This window comes from Toxotes jaculatrix, chromosome 11, assembly GCF_017976425.1.
Source record: "Toxotes jaculatrix isolate fToxJac2 chromosome 11, fToxJac2.pri, whole genome shotgun sequence".
Lineage (NCBI taxonomy): Eukaryota > Metazoa > Chordata > Actinopteri > Toxotidae > Toxotes > Toxotes jaculatrix.
The window spans coordinates 9,830,209-9,853,238 of record NC_054404.1 but is presented as its reverse complement, the minus strand read 5'-3'; the positions used below and the strand labels follow the sequence as shown (position 1 = coordinate 9,853,238).

The 23,030-nt window shown below is 40.5% G+C and overlaps 1 protein-coding gene across 1 annotated transcript in view; it reads right to left on the bottom strand.

The window, feature by feature from the left end:
• LOC121189758 (E3 ubiquitin-protein ligase NEURL1-like) overlaps window positions 1-23,030 on the bottom strand; it is a 30,887-nt gene that overhangs the window by 4,947 nt on the left and 2,910 nt on the right. Inside the window, exons 2-5 of the mRNA XM_041050191.1 lie at window positions 20,284-20,525; window positions 18,716-19,037; window positions 4,202-4,918; window positions 152-331 (exon numbers count right to left, since the gene is read on the bottom strand). Coding sequence (XP_040906125.1) covers window positions 152-331; window positions 4,202-4,918; window positions 18,716-19,037; window positions 20,284-20,525 — 1,461 coding nt within the window. The remainder of the gene's footprint in view (window positions 1-151; window positions 332-4,201; window positions 4,919-18,715; window positions 19,038-20,283; window positions 20,526-23,030) is intronic.

The following is a 23,030-nucleotide window of genomic DNA, read 5'->3' as shown; positions in this document are numbered from 1 at the left end:
AGGTGTTCTCAAAATGAAAATTTGGTGAATCTCCCACTACAATGGTCTAGATATCTCGATCTGATTGTTGAGACAATAACAGCCTGGAGGGGAATGGCAGAGAATAAAGACAGAACTGAGAAGAGGAAGAAATTGGACCACATGGACAAACCTGTGGAGGAAGAAAAGACTGTGTGGTAGTTGGAGTTGAGGCTTGAATTAAGGTTGATGTTCAAGGGTGTGTTGAGGTTGGGCTCTGAGTTGCCGCTGCAAAGCATTGTGGGGGTGTTGGGTGTACAGGAAGGGGAGCTGGGGACAGACGGTCCTCGGATGTCTGGGTGTAGAGATGAGCCTGAAGGTACAGAAGAGACATCTGGGTCACACCAAAGATTCACTGACATACAAATGATTTATGAAAGCAAAAGGAGTGAAATGTTTCCAACGTTCACAGTGTGCATCTAATGAGAAGTTAGTCATGGCTGGTAATTAGAAAATGGAGGAGAGTAAATGTCTTGTTGCATCTCTCTCGCTGTCTCAGTCTGTCAATCTAACACACACACACACACACATTAAATCTGTTCTATCACCAAGCAGATGACTTGTGAGCCCACAGTGTCTGTGTGTGGGTGTGTGTGAGTGAGTCAAGAGCCTATGAGTTGGTGTAGTCTCGTCAGAGACACCAAACGCCCCCACCCCTTCCTCCTTCCTCCTTCATGAGCCATGATCCCTCTGGGTAGGGTACAAAACGCTTCCACAGACTATCTGTTGTCTGTCCCGTATGATCCGTCCCGAGCTGCATCCCATAACCACCGGCTCTGGCATCAGCTCTCGTATTGGCAGCTCATCTCTCTGCACAGATGAGAATACTGACCCTGATTCCACAGACAAATTCTGATCTAGTTTGCCTGGCAGGCACACTACATTGTTGTTTACACATTGTCCTTCAACTGACCATGGCAGAAATATATTTCTACACTGTGAGGCTGGCTGTTTACTTGGCACTGACATCCTTCCATGTGTCAAATTATCTAATATTGGTAGTTTACATCCTCTCCCACAATTGTCTTAACCAAATTTCCCCACAATGACAGTGTGGAGTGGAGAAAGAGCTAAAAAAAAAAAAGGAAGAACCACAGATGGTGAGAAATTACAGAAAAAAAAAGAAATACGGTAAGCTTAAACAAAAAAGAGAAGGCGCATTTATGTGGTCTGTTGTTAGCACAAAAATGTATACAGTTAGTTGCATAACTCCAGCAACGTGCTCTGATCCATTGCTCTGAACTCTGATGCCTTCTCCCTGGACCACTTCAACCACTGCAGTCTCAGTTTCAGCCTACATAAACAAACCATAGTAGATTTTTAGTCATGCAACACCCAGTTTGCCACTAAAAATCACCAGATGTAGGACTTCTGGTAATCCATACAAAAATCTTTCCATAATTTGTTCGTATTTAAGTTTAGTGCTGGGATTGGTGATTGTCCCGCTTTGCTGAGACATGCTTTTTTCTGAGTCATCTATTCATTTATGCTGTATAAATGCAACAGTATGTAAGCAGTAGCATTTATACACCCTTCCATTACCTACTTAACGTGACCTATGTGACAGCCCGGCTGTTAGCAAATGTCTCGGTCGACTCTAATAAGGCAAAATGGATAACCTTCATGTCTATTCATGTACCCTTTAATCAAGGGTACCTTTCATCTTCCCATGCATTATGAATTTACTGCTGCCTATGTGCCCAGGAATGAGTATGTGAATATCTTTAGCTATGCAGGCAGCACAGGAGACTTATTTGTGGTGAAGCATGTGTATGGTGGCATTCAACACTTGCTTATCAAAGCTAGAGAATTCGGCCACCCCCTGTCAGGCTTTTCTTAGCGCCTGGAAGAATAAGGTTTTTAAACCTGCATCAGCTGATTTTCTTGAACCCTTGTGGGCAATGGCAACAAGTGTAAACACAACATTGACATATCATGTTCCAGGTTAATATGGCAAATTTATCAGCAAACAACTGTTTATTTACAGACCTAGCAGTTACAGAGCAACATTAGCATTTGTTTGGAAATATGTTTGTGTCCACCTGGTAAATCTAAGGCTCATATTTCATATCTCTACCAGCTCCTGGCTCTTTAGCAACCAGCTTAAACACTCAGTTCATTAGCTAGTCCCAAAGTTTGTCTGCTGATTTGTGCAGGGTGCAAGGGTATAATTTGCCTGGGGGGGGGGTGACCCCTTTATAAATACATGTGGTCATTTGATCAGTTGTTAATATAAAAATATTGATTATAGCAGCTTTAAGATTACAGCTGAGCACATGCGGATACAAACAACCCCAGAGCAGGACACTTGTAATGAGGATATACGTGACTGCTGTAGGCCATTATCGATTCTCAGTATCTTAGATGAAATTATAAAATCTTAATTTCTGAGATAACATGGACAAAATGACCATGTGTGAGGAGCAGACTCCCATCTGTTCCACTTCACAGGCTCGACAACACCCAGCCATGACAAACTGTCACTTGCCTCAGTGGCTAGATGTTTCCATGGCAACCTGTGGCGTGCAGCTGCAGTGAGTGGGTGAGCAGAGACGTCACAAATGCACTCCCCACAGCTGGAGTGGGTAATGATTCAAAGAACGCACATACCCCGAAGAATCGGGATGGGGGAATGCACGACGTAAAGAGGACGTGCAGAGATAGCAGGAGGACCACTGTTAAGGGAACAGGCTGTGGGTGGAAAACCCAGCATCTCAAACCTCCATGCAATTACATTTTAATAATGCATATGGAGGGCATCATAAGGAGCTATCATGGGCCCCCTCCTGATACATAATGCTAGCTGCTGGGAACCCACGCAAGACAGAAATAACCTCCTCAGCCCTGGTCTGACTGACTACATGAAAGAGAGGAGAGGAAAGGAGAGGAGAGGAGGAACTGAAATGAAATATAGGAGAGAATTAGAAGAATCAACTAATTCTAAAAAAAAGAAAAACCATCTGTGAAGATCCTCAGAAAACTTCACCTCTAATTTTAAATTTCCTATGAAAAGAACTATAACCTGCTTTGACAGAATCATTATCTACTTAGCCAGAATACAACACAGTTGGAGGAAGATGTTTTTCAAAGAATTATGATGAATGTCTTTAGCTGTAAACAAATCAAAAGCAATTTCATTTGTGCTTGCTGCACCCTGCAGTATTTCACTGTCACATCATAATATACTAAGTCCAAGAAATATTTAAGCTCTATCTTGTGAAAAATAGAGAACTAAAAATCCTTTAAGTGCAGGGCTCTTAAAACTCAGCAAGACATTTTAAGCTTAAATTGGATTTGGACAAAATGTGGTGAAACACATTTACCTTTTCATAGGCGATGTGTGCTGTATGTCAAATGTTCTAGACTCTTAGCAATATTAGATACCTCTTTTTTTTCCCTAAAGAGCATCTTTTGAAATTCTCCAGACTTGGTGGCCACAACATACTACATGCACAAAGAGCATCCTGAACAGTTAAACAATAAAATAATCTGAAGATATTCACAACAACACAAACAAGAAAACCATGCTTCTCTACACATCATCAAAAGCATATCTTTAGAATGTTTGTGTGTCAGCCTGTGATCATGACATTTGCACATTTTAACCTTCAAAATCAACAGAACCCAGTAATTCTTGTGGAAAGGAAAATTGTGCCACAATTTACAACCACCTGTTAGCCATTACATGCTCTTATTCTCCTAATTTTGAGTCAGACAGTCCTAAACTGTGCATGCAGTCCCACATTCAGGGAGCAAGAATCTTAGCGCCACACATGATTAACGTCCGGGTACCTTCAGTTAATGTTACGGTATCATTGTGTGAAATCAAACCGAGCTGACAGAAATTCTGTTCAGCTGAAGGTACAAAGTTAACATTCATTTGCAAACTGTGGGGGTAGAATGTAAATTCCCTTGGAGATATATGAGTTGATAAAAAGTCAGAGAGTAGCCTAGACAGCAAAGGAGGGGGAAACTATTTCATGACTCGGCTGAGTGGGAATTCACCCACCAAAGGTCATTCAAGAATCACAGACTGCGCTAAGTTCCGAATAGAAAGTTACCAGTTCTCTAGTACGTTTCAATTCCTTGAACCATGCTTTAATTAAATATTCAAAATATTGCTAGAACTAATGCAAACAAATGCAAATATTTTTTTTAAGATGCTGCTTGTAAGTGAACCTACCTAAAATCCTGAGTTGTGTGATGGTGCCGTGCAGGCCGTAGAACATCCAGAGGGGCCTGGAGTTATCAACACACAGCTGCATCCCTGCACTGATGCCATTATGGCTCATCATGACCTCCCCATCTGAGTTCACCACAAAGCCCAAGATATCTCCACTGTGGAGTGGCACCGCCACCCGACACATGGCCCAGAATTCCTTGCGGTCAACCAGTGACTCTGGGTTGGATGGGAGGTCGCTGGGCCTCAGGGTGGCCGGGTCGCAGGATGTCACACCATAAGAAAGAGAACCAGGCCGTGTGACACCTGCCTTCACCTTCACGAACAGAGTTTCTGAACAGCGCATTGGCCGGTTGGTAAACACCAGGGTCCTCTCGTCACCACGGTGATCCAGCCGCGCAACAGTGTGCTTATCCAGCACCGTAACATGGATGCCGTGCACTGAGTGGAAGTGCAAATCAGTTTCTAAATGGCTGGGAAGCAGCGAGCACTGCTGTGAGTTCTGAGAGTTTTGAGGCACATGGCAGGAGGTGGAGCTTAAGGGTTGAAGCCGTTCCTCTTCCTCATCATCTTCCTCCAGATGCATCTCCTGCTGCTGCAGGCTCAGGTCACACAGGCTGATGGACAGACGAGGGTCATCACCGTTTCTCTGAATAGAGGCCCGGTGGGTGGCTGCAAAAGAACGAGGACGCAGGCAGTCCAGAGGGACCATCTCACTGTCTGTGGCGATAAAAAACAAAAACACAGGAGTGTTATGTAATCACTTGTCTGTGTGTTTTGAAATGAAGACTTCAGTCTGAATCAACACACAATATCTTTTTTTTCTTGTTTACTAATGATTTTTTTTTCATAACTTGATGAATTTATTTGGAAGGTGGCTAATGCAGTTCCATTTACCGTATCTGAAAATGGGGAAGAAGTGTCCAGAGAACCAAATTTAATTAATGTACCCACTCAGTACTCTGCATCTTCCCATGGACAGCTCTGGTTTGTTTTATATTCACTGTCTGTACAGTGTATGCTGCTCATTCATCATACCTGTCACTGTAAACAAATGGTGGCATCTGGCTTTATAACATATTAATTCTAATGCGCTCTCTGCACTGAGGCTTGTAGTTCAACAGCATGAAGAAATACGTCAGTGTTTACATGTTTAGAAACATATCTGAACTTTAAAGTGGGAGTAGCCTGTAGCTGTAGGCCAGTGGCCACATAACAATAAAAGGGACATAACAGCTTTATGTAACACTGAAGAGATAAGAGATGCGTATGTAGCCACTGAAAGACAATAAAGCTCATCCGTGTTTGGGCATCCCAGTCTGTCTTTAGCTCAGATTCCTGTCATTTTCAGACTTATTTCTTATTGTTATTTTCACTTTCAAGAGCACGAGGTGTGAAAATGCAGACATTTTTCTAAGCTATTCGAATCAAAGATTGGAAAGTCTACTTTTTAACAAAGCCAGTTTATCATCAGTCAGACCTACAAGTGTGCGTGCAGTATACAGTGGGTTTCAAACCGCTGTAATGAGCCGCCACGAGCTGTTGGTGTTTACATAACACACTGTCTCAGCAGCAGTGGCTGAATGTACTGTATTCTACCTCTGTACACTGTTAACATTTTCAGTTATGTGTCTGGATACTAAAAGCAGCTTTTTTTCCGATCATTGAAAGGGAAAGGCATTCTAAAAACTGTATCACATGTCTTCTCAAGCTGTGTAGCCCCCCTCACAAATAGCTCTTCCTATGCTAATTCTGCTCACTGTAAAATAGAAACCACATGGGAACATCATTGCAAATAAGAAAACAGAAGCAGAGCATGTCTTTCCATGCACACACTCGGCACCGATGGATCTGCATCGTGGCACGCTTAGGGACACGCTGCCAAATTTAACACAGCCCTCTAACACAGGCTAAAATTAGCCTGATTGGACATTTGAGGAGAGCAGGGAGGCACAGGCTGAGGGATGAGTGACATGATGGCTGAGTTGTGTGGCTCTTAGCCTCCATCTGCTTTGGGCTTCCCCTATGGGAAGTGGATGGAGAGGGAAAGGGAGCAGAGGAAGAGAATGAGGATGAGAAATAGGGTGGGGTGGACACTTGAGAGAGAGAGAGCATACCTCACCAGCTCCTCTTTATCACACAAAGACAGCACATCTCCGGCCAACCACTGATAAACTGCTTGAACTTAATTACTTCCTCAGTCAAGAGTGTCCACAACCAAGTATGAGGCTCTTATTATTAGCAGCCTTATCATCTTCAAGGCAAAGTTAGCCGGCTTTGGGGTGCAAGAGATAATTTCTATTCTTGCTATTACGGCTTCCCGTGGTTCGCATTTTCTGTTTTTGAGAGTGGCACAGCAGTCAAAACAAGCTGTGAGGAGAATAGTAACCTTACATGGCAGTTTTTATCTGTTGCGAAAAAAGATATACAGGAGATAAAAGAAGAAAACGCCATGAAAGATAAAGACGTGAGCCAAATAAATATGTATGACCTCTCCCTGGGTTTGGTCTCAAAGGAGTTTGGGATAGAATTTCACACTTGAAACATCTGACAAATGTGAAAAGCATCGAGTCACTGAGATTACACAGCTTGAAATTATCCCTGTGCATGGTTGCATGCACAGGGTTAAAAAAACGTTCTCACAACAAACACACACATTGCAGAGACATGGCTTCAATGGTCCTGTTCAACCTGTTCACACTTTTCTGTAACATTCAAAATAACGATTCCCAAACAGGGTGCCACGGCCCCAGGGGGTACTTCTGTAGCTGCCAGAGGGGAACGTGGAGAGACTGTGAACTCAACTAATTTGAAAACATGGAAATTACAGTTTGATGAAAAAAAAATTACATCCGCATACAGAGTCAGCTATAACACAACACCACAGGGATCAAGACTGTGTGAAAACTATTAGCAAGGGAGCACAGAAGTTGAAATGTAAAGTAGTGGCTAAATGCTTGAAGTGACCAACTTCTGCGACTTCAAGTTATGGGAATGCAAACTTAATCAAACCGACCTCAACGCTGACGATTTCTTTGTATGAAAAAATATTGCAGTTATATCCACTTTAATGTCACAAATAATTTAATTCTATCCACTTTAATCAGTGACAGGGCTGTAGGGGTTTTGAACCACTGGCTTGACATATGACAACATCTCACAGCAACTAATCTTATGTTTTTGTAGCTGAGTTGTAAACACTCTTTGTTAACTCTTCACTCATTAAAATGTCACTCATGCACAGACAGGTGCAGTTTTGTCTTTTATGTAAGAAAATTAAGTATAATACCACCTCACCAAAACTTCTTTTTTGAGTTTTAACTTTTGGCAATGCTCCAGTGGTTTTACAATCGCAGGTAGGCCTGCTGAACAAAGCGGTGATTATATTCTCCTTTAAAATGTTAAGCTTCAAGTCCTTGAGGCTTTTGAACAGCAAAGCGAAGTCTGAATCACTTTTTCTCAGGCACGTAAACAATACAGACATGATTAACTGCATGGCTGAAACTGCCCTAGTAAAATTAAGTGGTCTTTGAACAGCTCCAGCTCCTCAATCTCAAGAGGAAAGCTCTATTTAAACAGAGCAACACAGACCAGACTGACACTGTTCAGCAGGGTCTATGGCTGACCTCTTGGCTTTGCTTTGGCTTTTTAGTAAGCATTGTAGCTGTGAGAAAAAAAATCTGAAATCAGACTTGCTCAACTCTTGCTGAACATTAGGGAGGATTTTTTTTGGCTTTGTGGTGGTATGAACACACCCCGCCAAAGCACACACCTGCTGGGAAAAAAAAAGCAGCGCTCCATGGTGGTGGAGGTGTTTAAAGTTTATCTTTTCAAACAAGCTGCAACCTACAGAAACTCTTCACGCAATCCGGAAAAACCAGTTCCTTCAAAGTAAAGGTGATATTGGAAAAAGGAGGATGTCCAGGATGCAAATGAAAACCTGGCATCCTGTTTCACTGTGAATGCATTCCAGAATGACAACTAATGTATTGTGGTTAAAAAGCCGTTTATAAAAATACTCTGCCAAAAGAAACAGCCTGGCTCCAACACCATCTTGAAATGTATTTTAGAGAGGTCTGTGTTTATTACCTTACTAAGTTTTTGATCTGAATCATTTAATTCAATTCAGGACTTTTATGTATCCCTATGCCTTTTTTAGTCTTGAATAACTCACAGTCAGACAATGGCATGGTACTGAATAGACAAGGGAGGGTTCACTTTATTCCTTGGCCTGGTGGAACAGGATTAGGAGGCTTTGGGGGGTTTTACTAAGGCTACAACCTCTATACAAGGTCAGCTGCACCAATTGAATGTGTGTGTGTATGTGTGTGTTTGGGGATTTGCCCTAACTATTCATGCCTACAGGGTCCTATCCCGGGCTCTGTCCAGAATGAGTGAGTGAAGTCATCTGTTACGAGAAAGTAGGTTGGGGGAGAGGTTGTGTATCTGTCCCAAAAAGGAAAGGGATGAGCCTTCGCTTATCAAAGAAAAAAAAAAGAGAGAGATCGGGCTGCAATGGGAAAATCTGCATTGATGAGCTTTTAAGGAGCAATATCCCGGTCAAGATAATGGCACAAGTATATGAGTGTGAAGCCACAGAGGCTAAAAGGCTAGAGGGTGCCATGATATTGATACACGGGACAAGCTCAACAGTTTGAGTATCTGAGATGCCATGTGCAATAGGAGCCACATATGTGGAGTATTTGAAAGATCAAGTTGAGTCTCTGGTTTAGTGCCAGATGTTTCTGAGGTTTTGGACCGTGATCGTGGAAAGAAAATGGGACATGCTGAGGTGACAAATGGCAGCAGTAAAAATGACGCTCAGCACCTCAGGGATGTCACAAGGGCACAGCGATTCCAAGGCCAGTTAAAAGCCACTTCTGAACTTGACTTGCCACACACTTTCACACCACCCTGCTTTGTAGATAACGCCCTTTTTTAAACGGCTAATTTGCAACGGCTAATACGTTTTGAAAGAAACACAATTGTGACCGGATTATATTTTATATTACTATAATGAGGGAATGTTGATTTACATATTTGGGAGATTGCAAATACTGTAAGTTTATACTGAAAGCATCATAAAAATGCTCAATGACAATGTATTTTTTCCACCAGACTACAGTGACTACAGCACTATCAAACTTCAACTGGTGACTTTTCCAATTAAATATTTTAATACAAAAAAGCTTAATAAGCTTATGAGAAACACACTTCATGGTGAAATTTTAAACCCGTATTTTTAAGCCTTTTTAGCTACTTCCCCTTAAAAAGAGGATCTAATTGGGGCTCCTTTTGGCATATGTCTGAGTTGTTAGCAGTTCCACCAAAGAGGGGTTTTCCCTCTCACTGGTTGGTTGGTTTCATTTAATTAAGCATAGGAGGTAACTTTCATGCATAACAGCAAAGATTTGAGAAAAGTCTAAAAACTGAAAACAGATTTATGTATCAGACCTTTGTTTGTTTCTTCTTTCCTCTTTCTTCTTTCCTTCTACTATTAGTCATCTCATGACACCCCCCCAGGTTTATCTTGTGACCGTCTGGTGCCCGATCCCTAGGTTGAGAACCACCAGGCTAAAGTACATAACTATATATAAAAGTAAAATACTACTTACACATTAATGCATCAGTAACAATTTAATAATGTTATATTTAATATTTAATAGTTCAGTCAGATAGGGGACATTCTACTTTGAAACTTTTGATACTTAAAGTCCATGTTGCTGGTAACACTGATCTCAAACACATTTAACCAATTATAGACTCATCTCATTGTTTTGGTCAAAGTGATATGAAGAGAATCTCTGTGAAAACACAGATTTGCACACGAACACACACAGAAAACACATTGAGCACACAGAGCACACAGTCACGTCTTCACTGGGACTAGACTCCGCTCATCTGAAAGTGATTAGCCCCTCCGAAGGCTTCCCCCTGTACAGCCCGGCTCCCAGGATCCAGACCTGACAGGCTCCATTATGATTTCTATTTTGATTTCTCTGCAAATCTGTTCGATTCCATCTGGGCCGATTAAATCCCAGCTGAGGCACAATGCTCTGTCCAGCGGCATTTATTTTGGTTCAACAAATCAAATAAATTCCAAGCACTGAGATCACTTGAAACAGAGCTCTCATAAATACATAGGCCCTAATCCCGATGTGTACATGCTGGCAGATGTTAGGTCAAAGGACAGTCCTCCAACATTTTAGTTTATACCAGGCCTCTCATTTCATTGTAACCAACTGTCTGACAGAACAACTTAACTTCAGTTATAATAATGGACCAAAGGAGAAATAAAAGGAAAATCATGATACTCCAGCAGCCAGATTTGTGTGTGATATATCTTTTGGTTTAGTTATAACATTAAAGCCCGGAGGATTGAGCAAAGAGGGTGATACTTAGAGCAACTACAATCAATTTTTTAATATGAGCAATGGATCAAACGACTGTGTGTAATGTATAAGAGCTTTGCTCATGAAGACTAACCCACAGAGAATCATCATCCATCTGCAGTTTCTCTACAACTCTACAGAGTTTTATAGCGTCTTTTAATTCACTGTTTTGAATCACTCTCACCACTCTCATCAGCATCATTTTCAGCCACAGCAAGCAGCTGTTTTCAGTGAAAAATCCACCATATGCTACCTGCTCAGCACCAAACTGCAGACAGACAAAGTTAGCGACTACCTGGTCAATATGACAGAACATTAGCAGCTAAAGAGCAAGACATTTCCCTGAGGAGCTGATGAGACCAAAACCAAAGCTAAAAGGAGAATTCATATTGGACTTGAACCCATCAGGTGGACACAAACATGACTCCAAATGATAATTAGAATGGTGCTCCAACAGCTGGATATGCAAATAGGCAGTTAGTATAAAAATATTAGTTAGCTGACAAGTTCAGATGTAGTGTTTACAGCTTCTGCCTGCTGGCAGAATGGCCAAAAATCAGTCATTGCAGCTTTAAATTAAAGCAAATTACAATCAAAATACAAATATATCCATGTCTCCATGTATGTATCCATGTATTGTAAATATATCAAATGTAATTTTATTGGACACATTAAAGTAACCTCCTACAAGTTCAAAGGTGATTTTAATTATGTTTAAATTTTCAGGAATAAACAAGAGATGGATTTTGATATGAAAATACTCTAAAAGGATTTTTCAAAAACATGTTTAGCATATAACGACATAAATGAGTGATTAACACAGGAACATCTGATTAGAACTCTGAAAATGTGTTTTTCATTTCACTGTGTCTTTATGAAAGGAAATATAACCCATAAAAGAAGTGGTGCGTTGTAAGTGGCCATAATGTTGTGTAATACCCTGACATACAGTAATGGTTCAGTGTGTATTTTGAAGACAGTGAATGCAGCTTGCCTTTCTCTTTAGGTAGAATGCTAAAACAAAATGCCATGGTAGAGACAATATTTCACTGAGTCCATGAATCTCTCATCTCATATTTTTTTCCAAGTCATTTCTTTCTTGCGCCTTGCTCTGCTCCTGACTCACACCAGCCTCAGAGGCACCGTTACCATGGTTGCCTTCATCTTACCTTTTTCTCCTGATTACTGCCAATGTTCTGCAGATTAATAAGGCTTATTATCTTTATTCTTCTCTTCTATTTTCATGGGACGTTCTGCACATTCATACGCTGCTGCAGCAGCTCCCTCCTGAGTGCTGCCTTCACAATGTATTTCTGGTTATATCTTTAAAGTATTTGTTCATGCTGTAGCTTTGTATCATAGCTAGCTATCGAGGATGTTCACAGATCAATTATTGCATGCTGAAGATTATGATAAAAGCATTTACACTGTACACTGAATTTATGTAATCTAGGTTAAATCTGCAGACAGTCCAATCAAATGACTTGTACTGTATTCATAGGAAATAACTCCAGGTGTGCAGCTGCAGACATCAAAAAAGATGAAACTACTACCAGATACTCTAAATTTGAATACATTACATTGAGCAAGACGAAAAAACCTGCATGTTAATGTGGGACTTGTGACTGACTGAATACTGAGGAACACAGTTACAGCTTTGGCAGCGAACATGGCACTGGAAAGACTCACAAGCTAAGCGGGACAATGTACCTACTTAGAAATGGACAAGGTTACCACAGCCTTGGGCCACAATCATCTCCGGTCTTACAATTTTTACCCAAAAAAGGGATCAACATGGGCCTAACTGGTCCTCTTGACCTGAACATAAGCTGCAGGCTTCAGTAATTTCCAAAAGAGGAGAACTTGGGAGAGGGTCCATAGTCTTGCAAAATCTTAATGCAACTATAATCAGGTTTAAATGTCCAGTCCCTTGAAAAAGTACCACTTTTCATATGATTTATTAGTGTGATCAGCACACAGAGAGGGAATGCTGAAGGAAAGAGAGAGCGAGAGGCTGTAGTATGATTCATGATTTTAGTCTAATTCTGCCAAAAGAAGTCAGCTAAAGGAAATTACTAAATGTTTATAATATGGAGACATTTAGCATCTCTCTTTGCCTCTCTCCCTCACTGTCTGCTGATTGCCTTTGGCTGGAAACTGACTTTTGACAGATGACTTTGCATATTGTTATTACCATGCTGAATTTCGAGTTTATTGTTTTTGGAGGATTTGGCTGTAAGCAGCAGACCAGAAATCATACATATTAGTACAACATCCATTTGCAATACTTAGGGGTAATCAGGCCTTTCAGGTCTATCGTGTGTCTTCATCAATCAAAATTAACAAAAGAGTTTAGTTCCTCTTTCAAATCCAGCCCTGTGGAAAAAGGTAAAGACTACACATAAAGATACGGTATAAAACTGAATTTAAAGTTTTACTTGTATTCAACAGTGTATAGTCCAAGTTCTGTCCTTCACTGTGTTGTACTGAGCCATTTTTACCTGCATTGTTACCAGGCTGACCCTACGCTGTATATCTGGCCACTTGTGTCAGACTGCACCTCTCTGACCTCTCTATATTTAAAACCATTTCATCCACAAATCAAAACCCTGTGAAACTCCACATAATCTATGTTGACAAGTGAAACAATAACTGAGATCTGTAGCAAGTGAGCGTGAGTGTTTGGCGCACTCAGTGAACACGGACAAAAATAGACACAAAGAAAGGAAAGTACAGCACAGTCAGGTTCAGACAAACCAACATGTTTGTGCGGCACAGAGCTTTTCAGAATTTCCATGTTATCTCTTTATCTGATGAAACAGGTATGAGCCAAAGGTCCAGCGATCTGCTAACAAACAATTTGAATTTTTGTTTATGTTCACATGAAAACAAGAGCAGATGACCATACATCTATAGTATGTAGTAGATGACTAGGCTCTGTCCTCTTGAGACCATAAATGTCTCTACAAACTTTCCTAGACATCCATCCCACATTTGTTGAGGTAGACCATCAGGACTGACACTGCCATCCACAGAGCCGTATGGCTAACACAGTTAAATCTACATCTATGCAAACAGTTTTCAAAAACACCTGGTCCCACAGCTACTTTCAAAACTGTTCCCTCTGTCCCCAGAGGTGGAAACGTTAGTGATGTCTCTCAGAATGTTACTAAGCATGAAAAGCATAGAGCAGGAGGTTTTCCTCACCATGATGCTCTACAGGCCTAATGCATCACAATGCCATGTGCAGAGATGATTGATGTCAACACCATCCTCTTAATCACCTGAGAGGTACGCAGCCTCTTGACAGTCTGGGAGCCATTTTGGATTCTTCTCTAATGACTAGAGAGACAGGTTGCAGATGATGTTAGCTGATGCCGGCCGCACGGATCACTACCATTCTGTCAGTGATTAAGTGACTCATCTACCTCTAGTAAACAAACCCCCAGTAGAGCATCTTGCATCCATCAAAAGATGCCTTTGACTCGCTCCGCTTATCTAACTTGGAAGGAATCCATCATACCTGTACAAAACGGTGGATGCTGTGTGGTCTGTCGGGATTTGTACCATAAACAAACACATTCTGTTAAGACTGCAGCCATACATGTGTAAAGGGAGAACCATTACTTTTTTGACTGCAGAAAGCTTTAGCATTCCCATATGTGTTTCTTTTCTGGGAAATACAGTCCAACTGAAAAAGCAAGTTATTTGTGACCTGATTTCTGGAGCTTCTACAACAAACAACTTGATAAAACTCAAAAAGTTAACAACAACAAAAAAAGGAAAACTTACCTTTCAAACTTCATATTTTAAAATATAGCTGTAGGTAAATAGTGTTTTTGTTTCATAAAATGGTATCTAAAGCCATGTTTCTTATTATACTGCTTGGAGAAATATTAGTAAGTAATAAGTAAACAGGGACATTTATGAAAATACAGCTGACAAATTGAGCTTTGAAAACAGTTATGCTGCTTGAGACTTATCATACACTTGAGGAAACCTTTTGTCAGTCCCTCTAAGGGCTAATGTGTCTCAGTGTAGCGCTGCAGGCGCTCAACGGCACAAGCCGTTCTGTACAAGACCCAAGCAAGGCACTTTAGTCTTTATTGATAGCTGCGTGAGTAGGACAAGTGTGGTGATGTAACAGATCTTTCTTAAATTGCATAGGCAGCATTGTTGGTCTGGACAACCCCTGAGGCTCAGTTTGATTTCAGCAGATTAATTTAGCTTCCTCTCTTACGCAACACCATCTCAGCTTTCAAGCAGTCTCACTGATCTCAGGCTCACCTTTGACTCCTTGCATGGGTGGCTAGCTACTGAACTGCACTCCCTTGAGAAGAGCTTAGAGAGGAAACAACACTGCTCTTGAAACGATCCTTAAACATCAGAATAAGACCTGATAGCAGGAAAACTGTTTGGCAGCAGGCTGCACTGAGAGACAGAGCAGGTGAAGCGGCAGCGGTGGATCTCTGCTTTGATGAATTCCATAATACAGCATGCAAGGTTGTAAAAGATCAAATAGACACAAAGGTATGAGGATCCTGTGGAGCATGTGTTTGATGCGGATTATCCACAGGCTAAAAAACACCCCCAAATTTTTTTACTGTAGTTTTCATAGTAGGTCACTGCTACTGAATGAAAAAAATAAATTTATTTTTAAGGAAAAAAGGGAAAGGATCCATGTTCCCAGGGTCGCCCTATGTCCCCCAGTTCAAGACTCATTTCCCCAGGGCCCTATGTTCAACTCCATGCTATATTCCCTGATCAAAGGCTACATTCAACTGGGGAAGAATGACAATCTACAGTATACCCTTATAGGCAGGATTTATTTAGAATGATTTTTATTTGAACATCAGCATGAACAACAGTCAACTGTATGCACCAAAATTAAGGCCACACTGTACCCTAAAAAAGAGAAAACTTGTAAAAGTTGTAGTATGATGATTTTTCAGTAAGTAGTGACAAATCAAGATATCAGACAAACCAGTGGGGGAGACTTAAAATAATAACCTGACTGCCCTTGGAATGCACTTTATGAAGGACATTTTATTTTGAGGTCATACTTTAAATAAATGTTAAGACAATGTTGCTTACTTTACAACTTTATTCACAAAACTGTAATCCAGTTCTTCTTCCATTAGTATATGATTTAAATTAATTAACTGGTTATTGTTAAAATATAAGAAACTGGCATGCGCTCTGTGCATGCACGTTATATTCTTTTTGGGGGCTATTTCCCAGATGTTTGAAATATCAAGAGACATTCCTGGTGCATGCTATGTGCCCCTTTTTCTGCTTTTGCCCCTATAATATCACTGGTATTTGGACATCTCAGCAGTCAGTCAGTCACAGCTAAAAATAGAAAAAGATGTTTAAAATCACTTGTAGACATGCAGAAAAAAAAATAGAATGTGCTACTTGAAGATAAAAACAAAGTGGATTAGATACTTAGGTCATGGTGTCATGTTTTTATATCAGTTAGAAGACAGATGTGAAGTGTGCTAGATTCAAAACCATGAATACTAGGCTAGCTTTCACTTTAGGAAGCATTAAGCTTTGACCTTTGGTGATTCCATGACTCATGTCATATTAAGTGAATACAGTGCTGAGGAACATCTTTTTCAGGTTCCCATTACGTGCTACATAGAGCTGGAGAACATAAGACCCTGGGAACATAGGAATGACACCAGAGAAAAAGATTTAGACAATGATGCAGCATTGTCACAGGTTCCGAATTAATTTCAGAAGCTATGGTTTTATAGATATGTTCAATCTAGAAAGGATCACAGCAACAACTAGTTAGCAAATGATGAAGCACTGTATCTGTAACACTGACTTCAGTAGACGTTTATACTCAGGTGGCGTTTCACCAGAAAACACTGTGACAGTTACACTGATGTATGCTGACATATGAGAAGAGACACTTTTATAATTAATCAATGAAATATATAACAGATGAAATATATAGAGTTATGCTCATTACAGAGTTATGCCTGTTTTGTAGTCCCTAGAATGGGTCAAATTCCACAAATGCTGGATATCACACGCATAATGCAGCAATTAGAATAACACACTCAGTCTCAAAATTGTTGGCGGTTAAGTTTCCTTGTGGGTAATGTAGGCACCATGCTTTGATAAGAAAAAATAATGTGTGGAATAAAAAAAGACCACAGTGTTAAATCAGTGGAAAAAAAGCTCAATGCAGAGCCACAGAAGATCTGCATAAAACAACAGTTTTACAGGAAGAATCGTATTCTTAGTGACAAATAATAATAATAATCTTCCTCTGTAAAATTGAGTGCTCCTTTAATAAACATGACACTCTTAACCCATTATCTCACTGACTCTGCAATGCGTATTACTCAAGTCAACAGGTTTATCACAACTCCTTTTCTCTTATATTTTTACTGTCTTGTACATTTATCACAAAAGCCAAATCAAGGTCACCTAACCAAGCCATTCTCTACACTCCATAGAGCTTATTCACAGCACCTCGCTCCATTTGTCTTGTGTTAAAAAAAGAAAAAAAAACACACACACACAGCTGCAGCAGATCTATAACTCCCACCTGGACAGATTGTGTGATAACAAGCCCACAACAGGTGAAATTTGGCTAAATTTATCAGCTGGTGTAGCATTAATTTCAGACCATTGTGTAAGCATCATTAAGAATCAAAATGCACCCTTCTGTTAAAGGAAAATACGAACATGTGCCAGTTTGCAACACCAGACTTTGATGTGTCCGCCCATATTTCAGAGACTAAGTGTCTGCTGAACTGCAGCCAACTGCTGAGACAATACCAGGCCTTTGAGATATACCATGCTCTCAAGTAGTGACGCTCTCTGGCTATAGAGGAAAGCTGATAGCAAAGTGATCCTTCAGCGGACTGAGGGCCGAGGCTTTTCAGTTTAAACCATCAATGTGTGGATGAAGGTGATCAATGTGGGAAAACCAGATCAGAAACAGTGGGATTTAGGGCTGCTGGCCTCATTCTCAGGCAAAGACTGCATGAAAGTAAAACTAAGAGTTGCAGAAAATCTTTTTTTAAATTTTAAAATGGAAAAATTCAGTCATTGTGCCATGCAGTTAGGTGAACATGACTTTCATTTAAACACATGAATCTGTCTTAGTGGTGACTGCAGGGTGATTGCATGTCACATGAAATCAAATTCAGACTTGGATCAAAAGAGTGAGACATTCCACTGGTTTGATTGTCTTGGAAAAAACACCCCAGACATGTCACTACCTGACATCATCCCTCTTCTTGTCTGTCCTCTTGGGATGACCAACACACTCCTCTTGTTCCTCGACAAGAGCTGTGTGCTGGTCTGCACCACAAGGCCAATGAACCCCAGATAGTCGCACTCTGGCGCCGGATACCAAACAGCTCATCATAAGATAGCACGCTTCTCGTTGTCACACACACCGCAAGAAATGAGGTTAAATGGCACTATCTACACAATATGGGAGCCTCTTCTATTTTTATTAACAGTGCTGACAGCCTCTATTCTTTTGGAGAGAGGCAGCCCAATTCTTGGAAATGGTTATAAATAAGTACTGAGGCATCCACAAGGATTCCTATTTATCTATTTTACATAGTTTTGTCTTGTTTTCAAAAATTGGAGACAGCTGTTTTCAGCACGATATGTTTCATAAATGCATCTTAAGCTACAATCCAAACATTCTTCAGATTATTCAGTGTTGAAAAACTTCTGTTAATGATTGGAGAGGACCTGTTTGCTCCCAATTTCTTTGATGTAATGACCCTTTAAACATCATGGTGAACTTGTTAAAGTGAATTTCAGACATTCTGAAATTCCCCCTTTAGGGAAATTTCTTTGATACTAACGACCGTGGTAACTATACAATCAACCTAATCTCCCTCCATCTTTTTCCACTGAGCTATTTGGTGGGTGTGGGAAAAGTAGGGCCGCTGTATGTAACATCACCTTTAACCACTCACAGTGAAAAAACATCAGATGCAGACAATTTCCAGTGGTAAAGCGTGATAGTAAAAGTCATCCAGTGCAAAAAACAAAAAAAAGAAAGCCACATACTAAAGCTAAGTTCACGATGCAAACTGAGTCACCATTTCTCAAACACAACCTTGTTCAAATTACTCACCTAGCAGCTGGACCCCCCTGGTGAGGCCGTAGACGTCAATGAGAGCCCACAGAGGTTCAGAGACGTGTACCCCGCTGAAAAACAGCATGGGGCTTGAGTCGTTGATTCGGTAAAACACCCGGCCCTTCTTGTCCACCCAGAAGGAGATGACATTTCCCTCATTGGAGAGCTCCTCCGGGAGAGCTTTCGCCCAGAAGCCACTCTGGGAGACCAGGTCAGGGCAGGCGTATTTGGGCAATGTGTCTGGGTTGATCCTTGATGGGTCCTTGCTTGTAAAACCAAGACGCAGGGCACCGCTCCAGCAGCACTGCTTTTTAGTAATCTGGAGAGAACATATTTTTAATCAGTTAACATAATCATATTAAGATGAATCTGTACATTTGGCTTTCTCAGTGCTGTGTGAACTAAAAGATAAAAAGTCTAAGATTACAGCCACGATAACAGACATTTATTCATTAATTTTGCAGGTGTTCGGTCATAAACCAAAGTATTTGACAAATTAAAAATTTTCAGCACTGATGATAGTGCTAGATAAAACATTAAGGATTCACCAAAGCTATTACAGTTCATCCTGAGGGAGACATGCTGTCTAAACCAGATTTCAAGGCAATCCAATCATTGCTGAAATACTTCAGTCAGGACCAACATTGCCATCCACAATTCCAAGCTGCTAGCGTGGATAAAAAACAACATATTTGTCTTAAGCAAACTAAAACTAAAGCTATCTTGGTATGTTTATCACCTGCAAACGATTTTTGTCTTATTTCAAACCTCTATTTACTTTGCATTTACTGTGCAAGATAACAGTATTCCTCACATGGCAATGCTTGCCCTGCTCTCTCACTTTCGAGACATAGATGGCCTGATAGGTGAAGTGGAAACTCGTTCTAAGCTGCTGCTACTTTGGCCCACACAAGAGCAGAGAGAGAGAAAAGAGAGAAAATCAAAACAGGCGTGCGAATAAGGGGGATGAAGAGAGGGAGGAAGGGAGGGAGAAGAAAAATAAAAACACATTGAGAGAGAATGAAAGAGAGAGAGTAAGGACTTTACTTATTATCACAGTCATAATTAGCATCCTAATTTCTCACTTCTTTACTGCACAGTTCAGTGTCTATGAAGATACTACAGTATCTTGGCATTAGAATGCAAGAAATTGGTGAACTGTATTGGTGGAATGAAGTAATGATTTCTACAGGAACTGATGGAAGCCAAAAAGATGAGTAATGGTGGTGGTGCAACCATGGTGGCAGCATAATGTTTTACAAACTATTATTGCGTTGCATGTGTTTCTTTTATGAGTATTTCCTAAGTATTTGTTACACATTGCATCATGTCACAATAGTTTAAATCAATGCCTCAGAAATCTTTTGATTTTAATTACAAAGAAAAAAATTGCTGGATCTCAACTGACGCAGCTTGGACCAATAGAGCATCAAGGCAGTGCTTTGTTAACTTTAACTAACAATACATTTTTAAAGTGAAACTTGAGCTTGTTGTCAGTGAAAATAACCACACTGCTGTTTGGGTAAACAAAAAATAACCTAAACCCGCAGCAGTGTCTTGTTTACCTTCAGTCGAACTTGCTCATACACAGCGATAGGTCTGTTGCTGAAGGTGATGGCATTACAGAAGCTGGCTTGTCTCTTGACGGTCCTCTGGGACATGTCCATGATGATCTGCGAGCCCTTCGTGCTGGGGTGGAAGAGCAGAGGGAAGGAGGACAAGCTTCCACATTGCTGTATGGGCAGGCAGCGCTTGGGCTTGTGGTGGCATCGGTGGGACGTTGCAGGAAATGGCCCATTCAGAGAATCTGTGTAGAGAGAGAAAAGTGGTTCATTAGTTTGGGGAGCAGAAAATACATTACTGACGAGAATGGGACACTATTTCCAGAAAATTCCCAAATTTTAGATTTAGAATATTAGATTAGACGTCTCTACCACCGCAGGCGTCCTTTTATGATATACTGACATCATGTCACATGTAATTTCCTCTCACATATCTTACCTGCTCCTGTAACATCGAAATAAGTAAAAATCCATTAAAATAATCTAATTCTTGTGTTCTGTTTCTAGTTTCTCAAGGTAGCACATTACAACCACACACCTACTGTGTAGGCTCGGACAATGTACAAGATAAATTACATGCAAAAATGTCCTTGGATGGAGTAGAGGACATAATGGAGGACAGAATTGCTCCCATGGTTATGTAATTATGGAGAACAATACAGCTGGGAGAAGTTCATATAAAATGCTCTAATTTCAGTAAATGGTCATTTCCAGTAACACACCCATAGCTTTTTGTTTTTATACATCTTGCCAAATGTTAAACGAGTGTGTGTTTCATTTGTGGTTAGTTTCTTACTGTGCTGGAACACATTTGTACAATAGTAAGTAGAAAGTAGTAAAGGAAGCAGGAGGTGGAGGATAAAGAAAAAAACAGATAAGCTAACATGTAAGGTGCAAACAAAGCAACTCTTATAACAGTAAGACACGGCTGTTACATGGTATGTCCATTTGTGGCTCATGTTAAAAAGAGTCCATATCAATTAATATCACAATATTTAGGCCTGAGAGTCAAGTACTAACCACCAACTTATCTGAATGGAAAAAAAAGAAAAGAAAAAAATCATAAATACAAAATCAGTGCTACTAAATGAGATTTCATAGTATTTATTGTTGCTTTGCTGGTAAGAGGAAATGGCAAAATAAGAGCAGACCCACAGGAGAACATCTGACTCAACATGTAGCAGAGTTTTTTTTTTCCATTTTTTCCCATGTGACCATGTGAATCATGAGTGCTCCCACCTACCAACTCCTAGCAGAGCCAAACATCTTTTTTTCACATCTCATCTCTCGTTCTGGGTTTTAGACTGATAAAGAATTTTCTCAGTCATTATGAGCCTGATTTCACAGACTGACTCTCCCATTTTCGCTTCCACATTTCTCTTCAAAGCGCAATGTCAAGGTCACTGTGGTTTAGTGGAGGAGGCATTTTCTCACAGACACCAGGCTCTCATTAAATGTAAGGCAGGGTTATTTCGACTTGAACAAATATCATCTCATCAAGTGATTTTTTATAGTTTTCGGCCCTACAACACTTTAGTCCTCTCTACAATGACATTTGGGTTTTAAAGTACCATTAAAACTAGCCAATCTGTTAAGACCAGAAGCCAAATAAATAATTTAGGCCTAATTAACACTTCTTTGTCCTTGAGAACTGCCTGTATTTTCACACCTAAATTTGGAAGACTGTGTGGGAGCTGCTTGTGTTTGCCTGTGAGAGAAGTAGGCTATATGAGCCTTTGCTGAAAGACAGTTATTCTTGCTGTCCATTGAGTGACCTTGGAGGGTCAAGAGATTTATAAAGTGCCCTGGAGACAAATCAATTAAGACTGTCAGGATTGGCAATGACTGATTATATGGCTGCTGACTTCTGACACCAGGTCCATTATAAGGTCAACACTGTTTTGATTCCAGGGCAGAGGTAGAGGTGTGAGCTGTGGATGAAGACATGAAAATTGTATTAAACTTGGAATATTCTTCATTGGGCATCATCATCACAAATTTCTACAGAGTCGTTCCCTTTAAATCACAATAAGAGAGGCTCTGCCAAGAGTTCTGGGCTCAGTACAGTGTATTTGTGAAGATCTTCACATGCTCTTGTCGCTGCAGAACAATGCTGAATTGTGCTCAGCGCACAACAGTGGTCTAAAATGAAGTCATAACAAATCCTTCAACCATATTGCATCCATGATGTCATGTCAGACGTGATGTCTTCAGAAAAACAATATAGGACAGTATTGTACTCCATCAATACCAGGCCCGAGACTGAATAGAGTATTTCCTGTGAGTTCTGAAAACAGAAGCAACACCTCACAGGCCTCTGCACGCCCCGTAGCAACATTTCTGCTTTCCCATCTAAGCAGAGAATCCAATATCTTCTTCCATTCTCACGACATTAATATCATTTCTGCTGCTGTAAAATTGAATTGTCTCATCTTTTTTTTTTTTTTCCAGGAGCCACTTTATTTTTACATCCCAGGCAACTTGAAATGGGTTTACAGTATTCAGAGCACACAGAGGACTGTATAACCCATAAATAAAGTCAAATAAGTAAATAAATGGATATATAAAAATACCACATTTGATTTACTGTAAATGACAGCCCAGTTAGAGCCAAAAGTGCTGACGATTCAGTGGTTGCAGAAGTGTGTTTAAAAAGTCACGCAACCTGACGGAGATGTCAGGGTAAACAGTGACCAGAGCCCTGCCGTGATAAAAGAGAGGTGCCATGACAAACGTCAGATGAGCAGCTT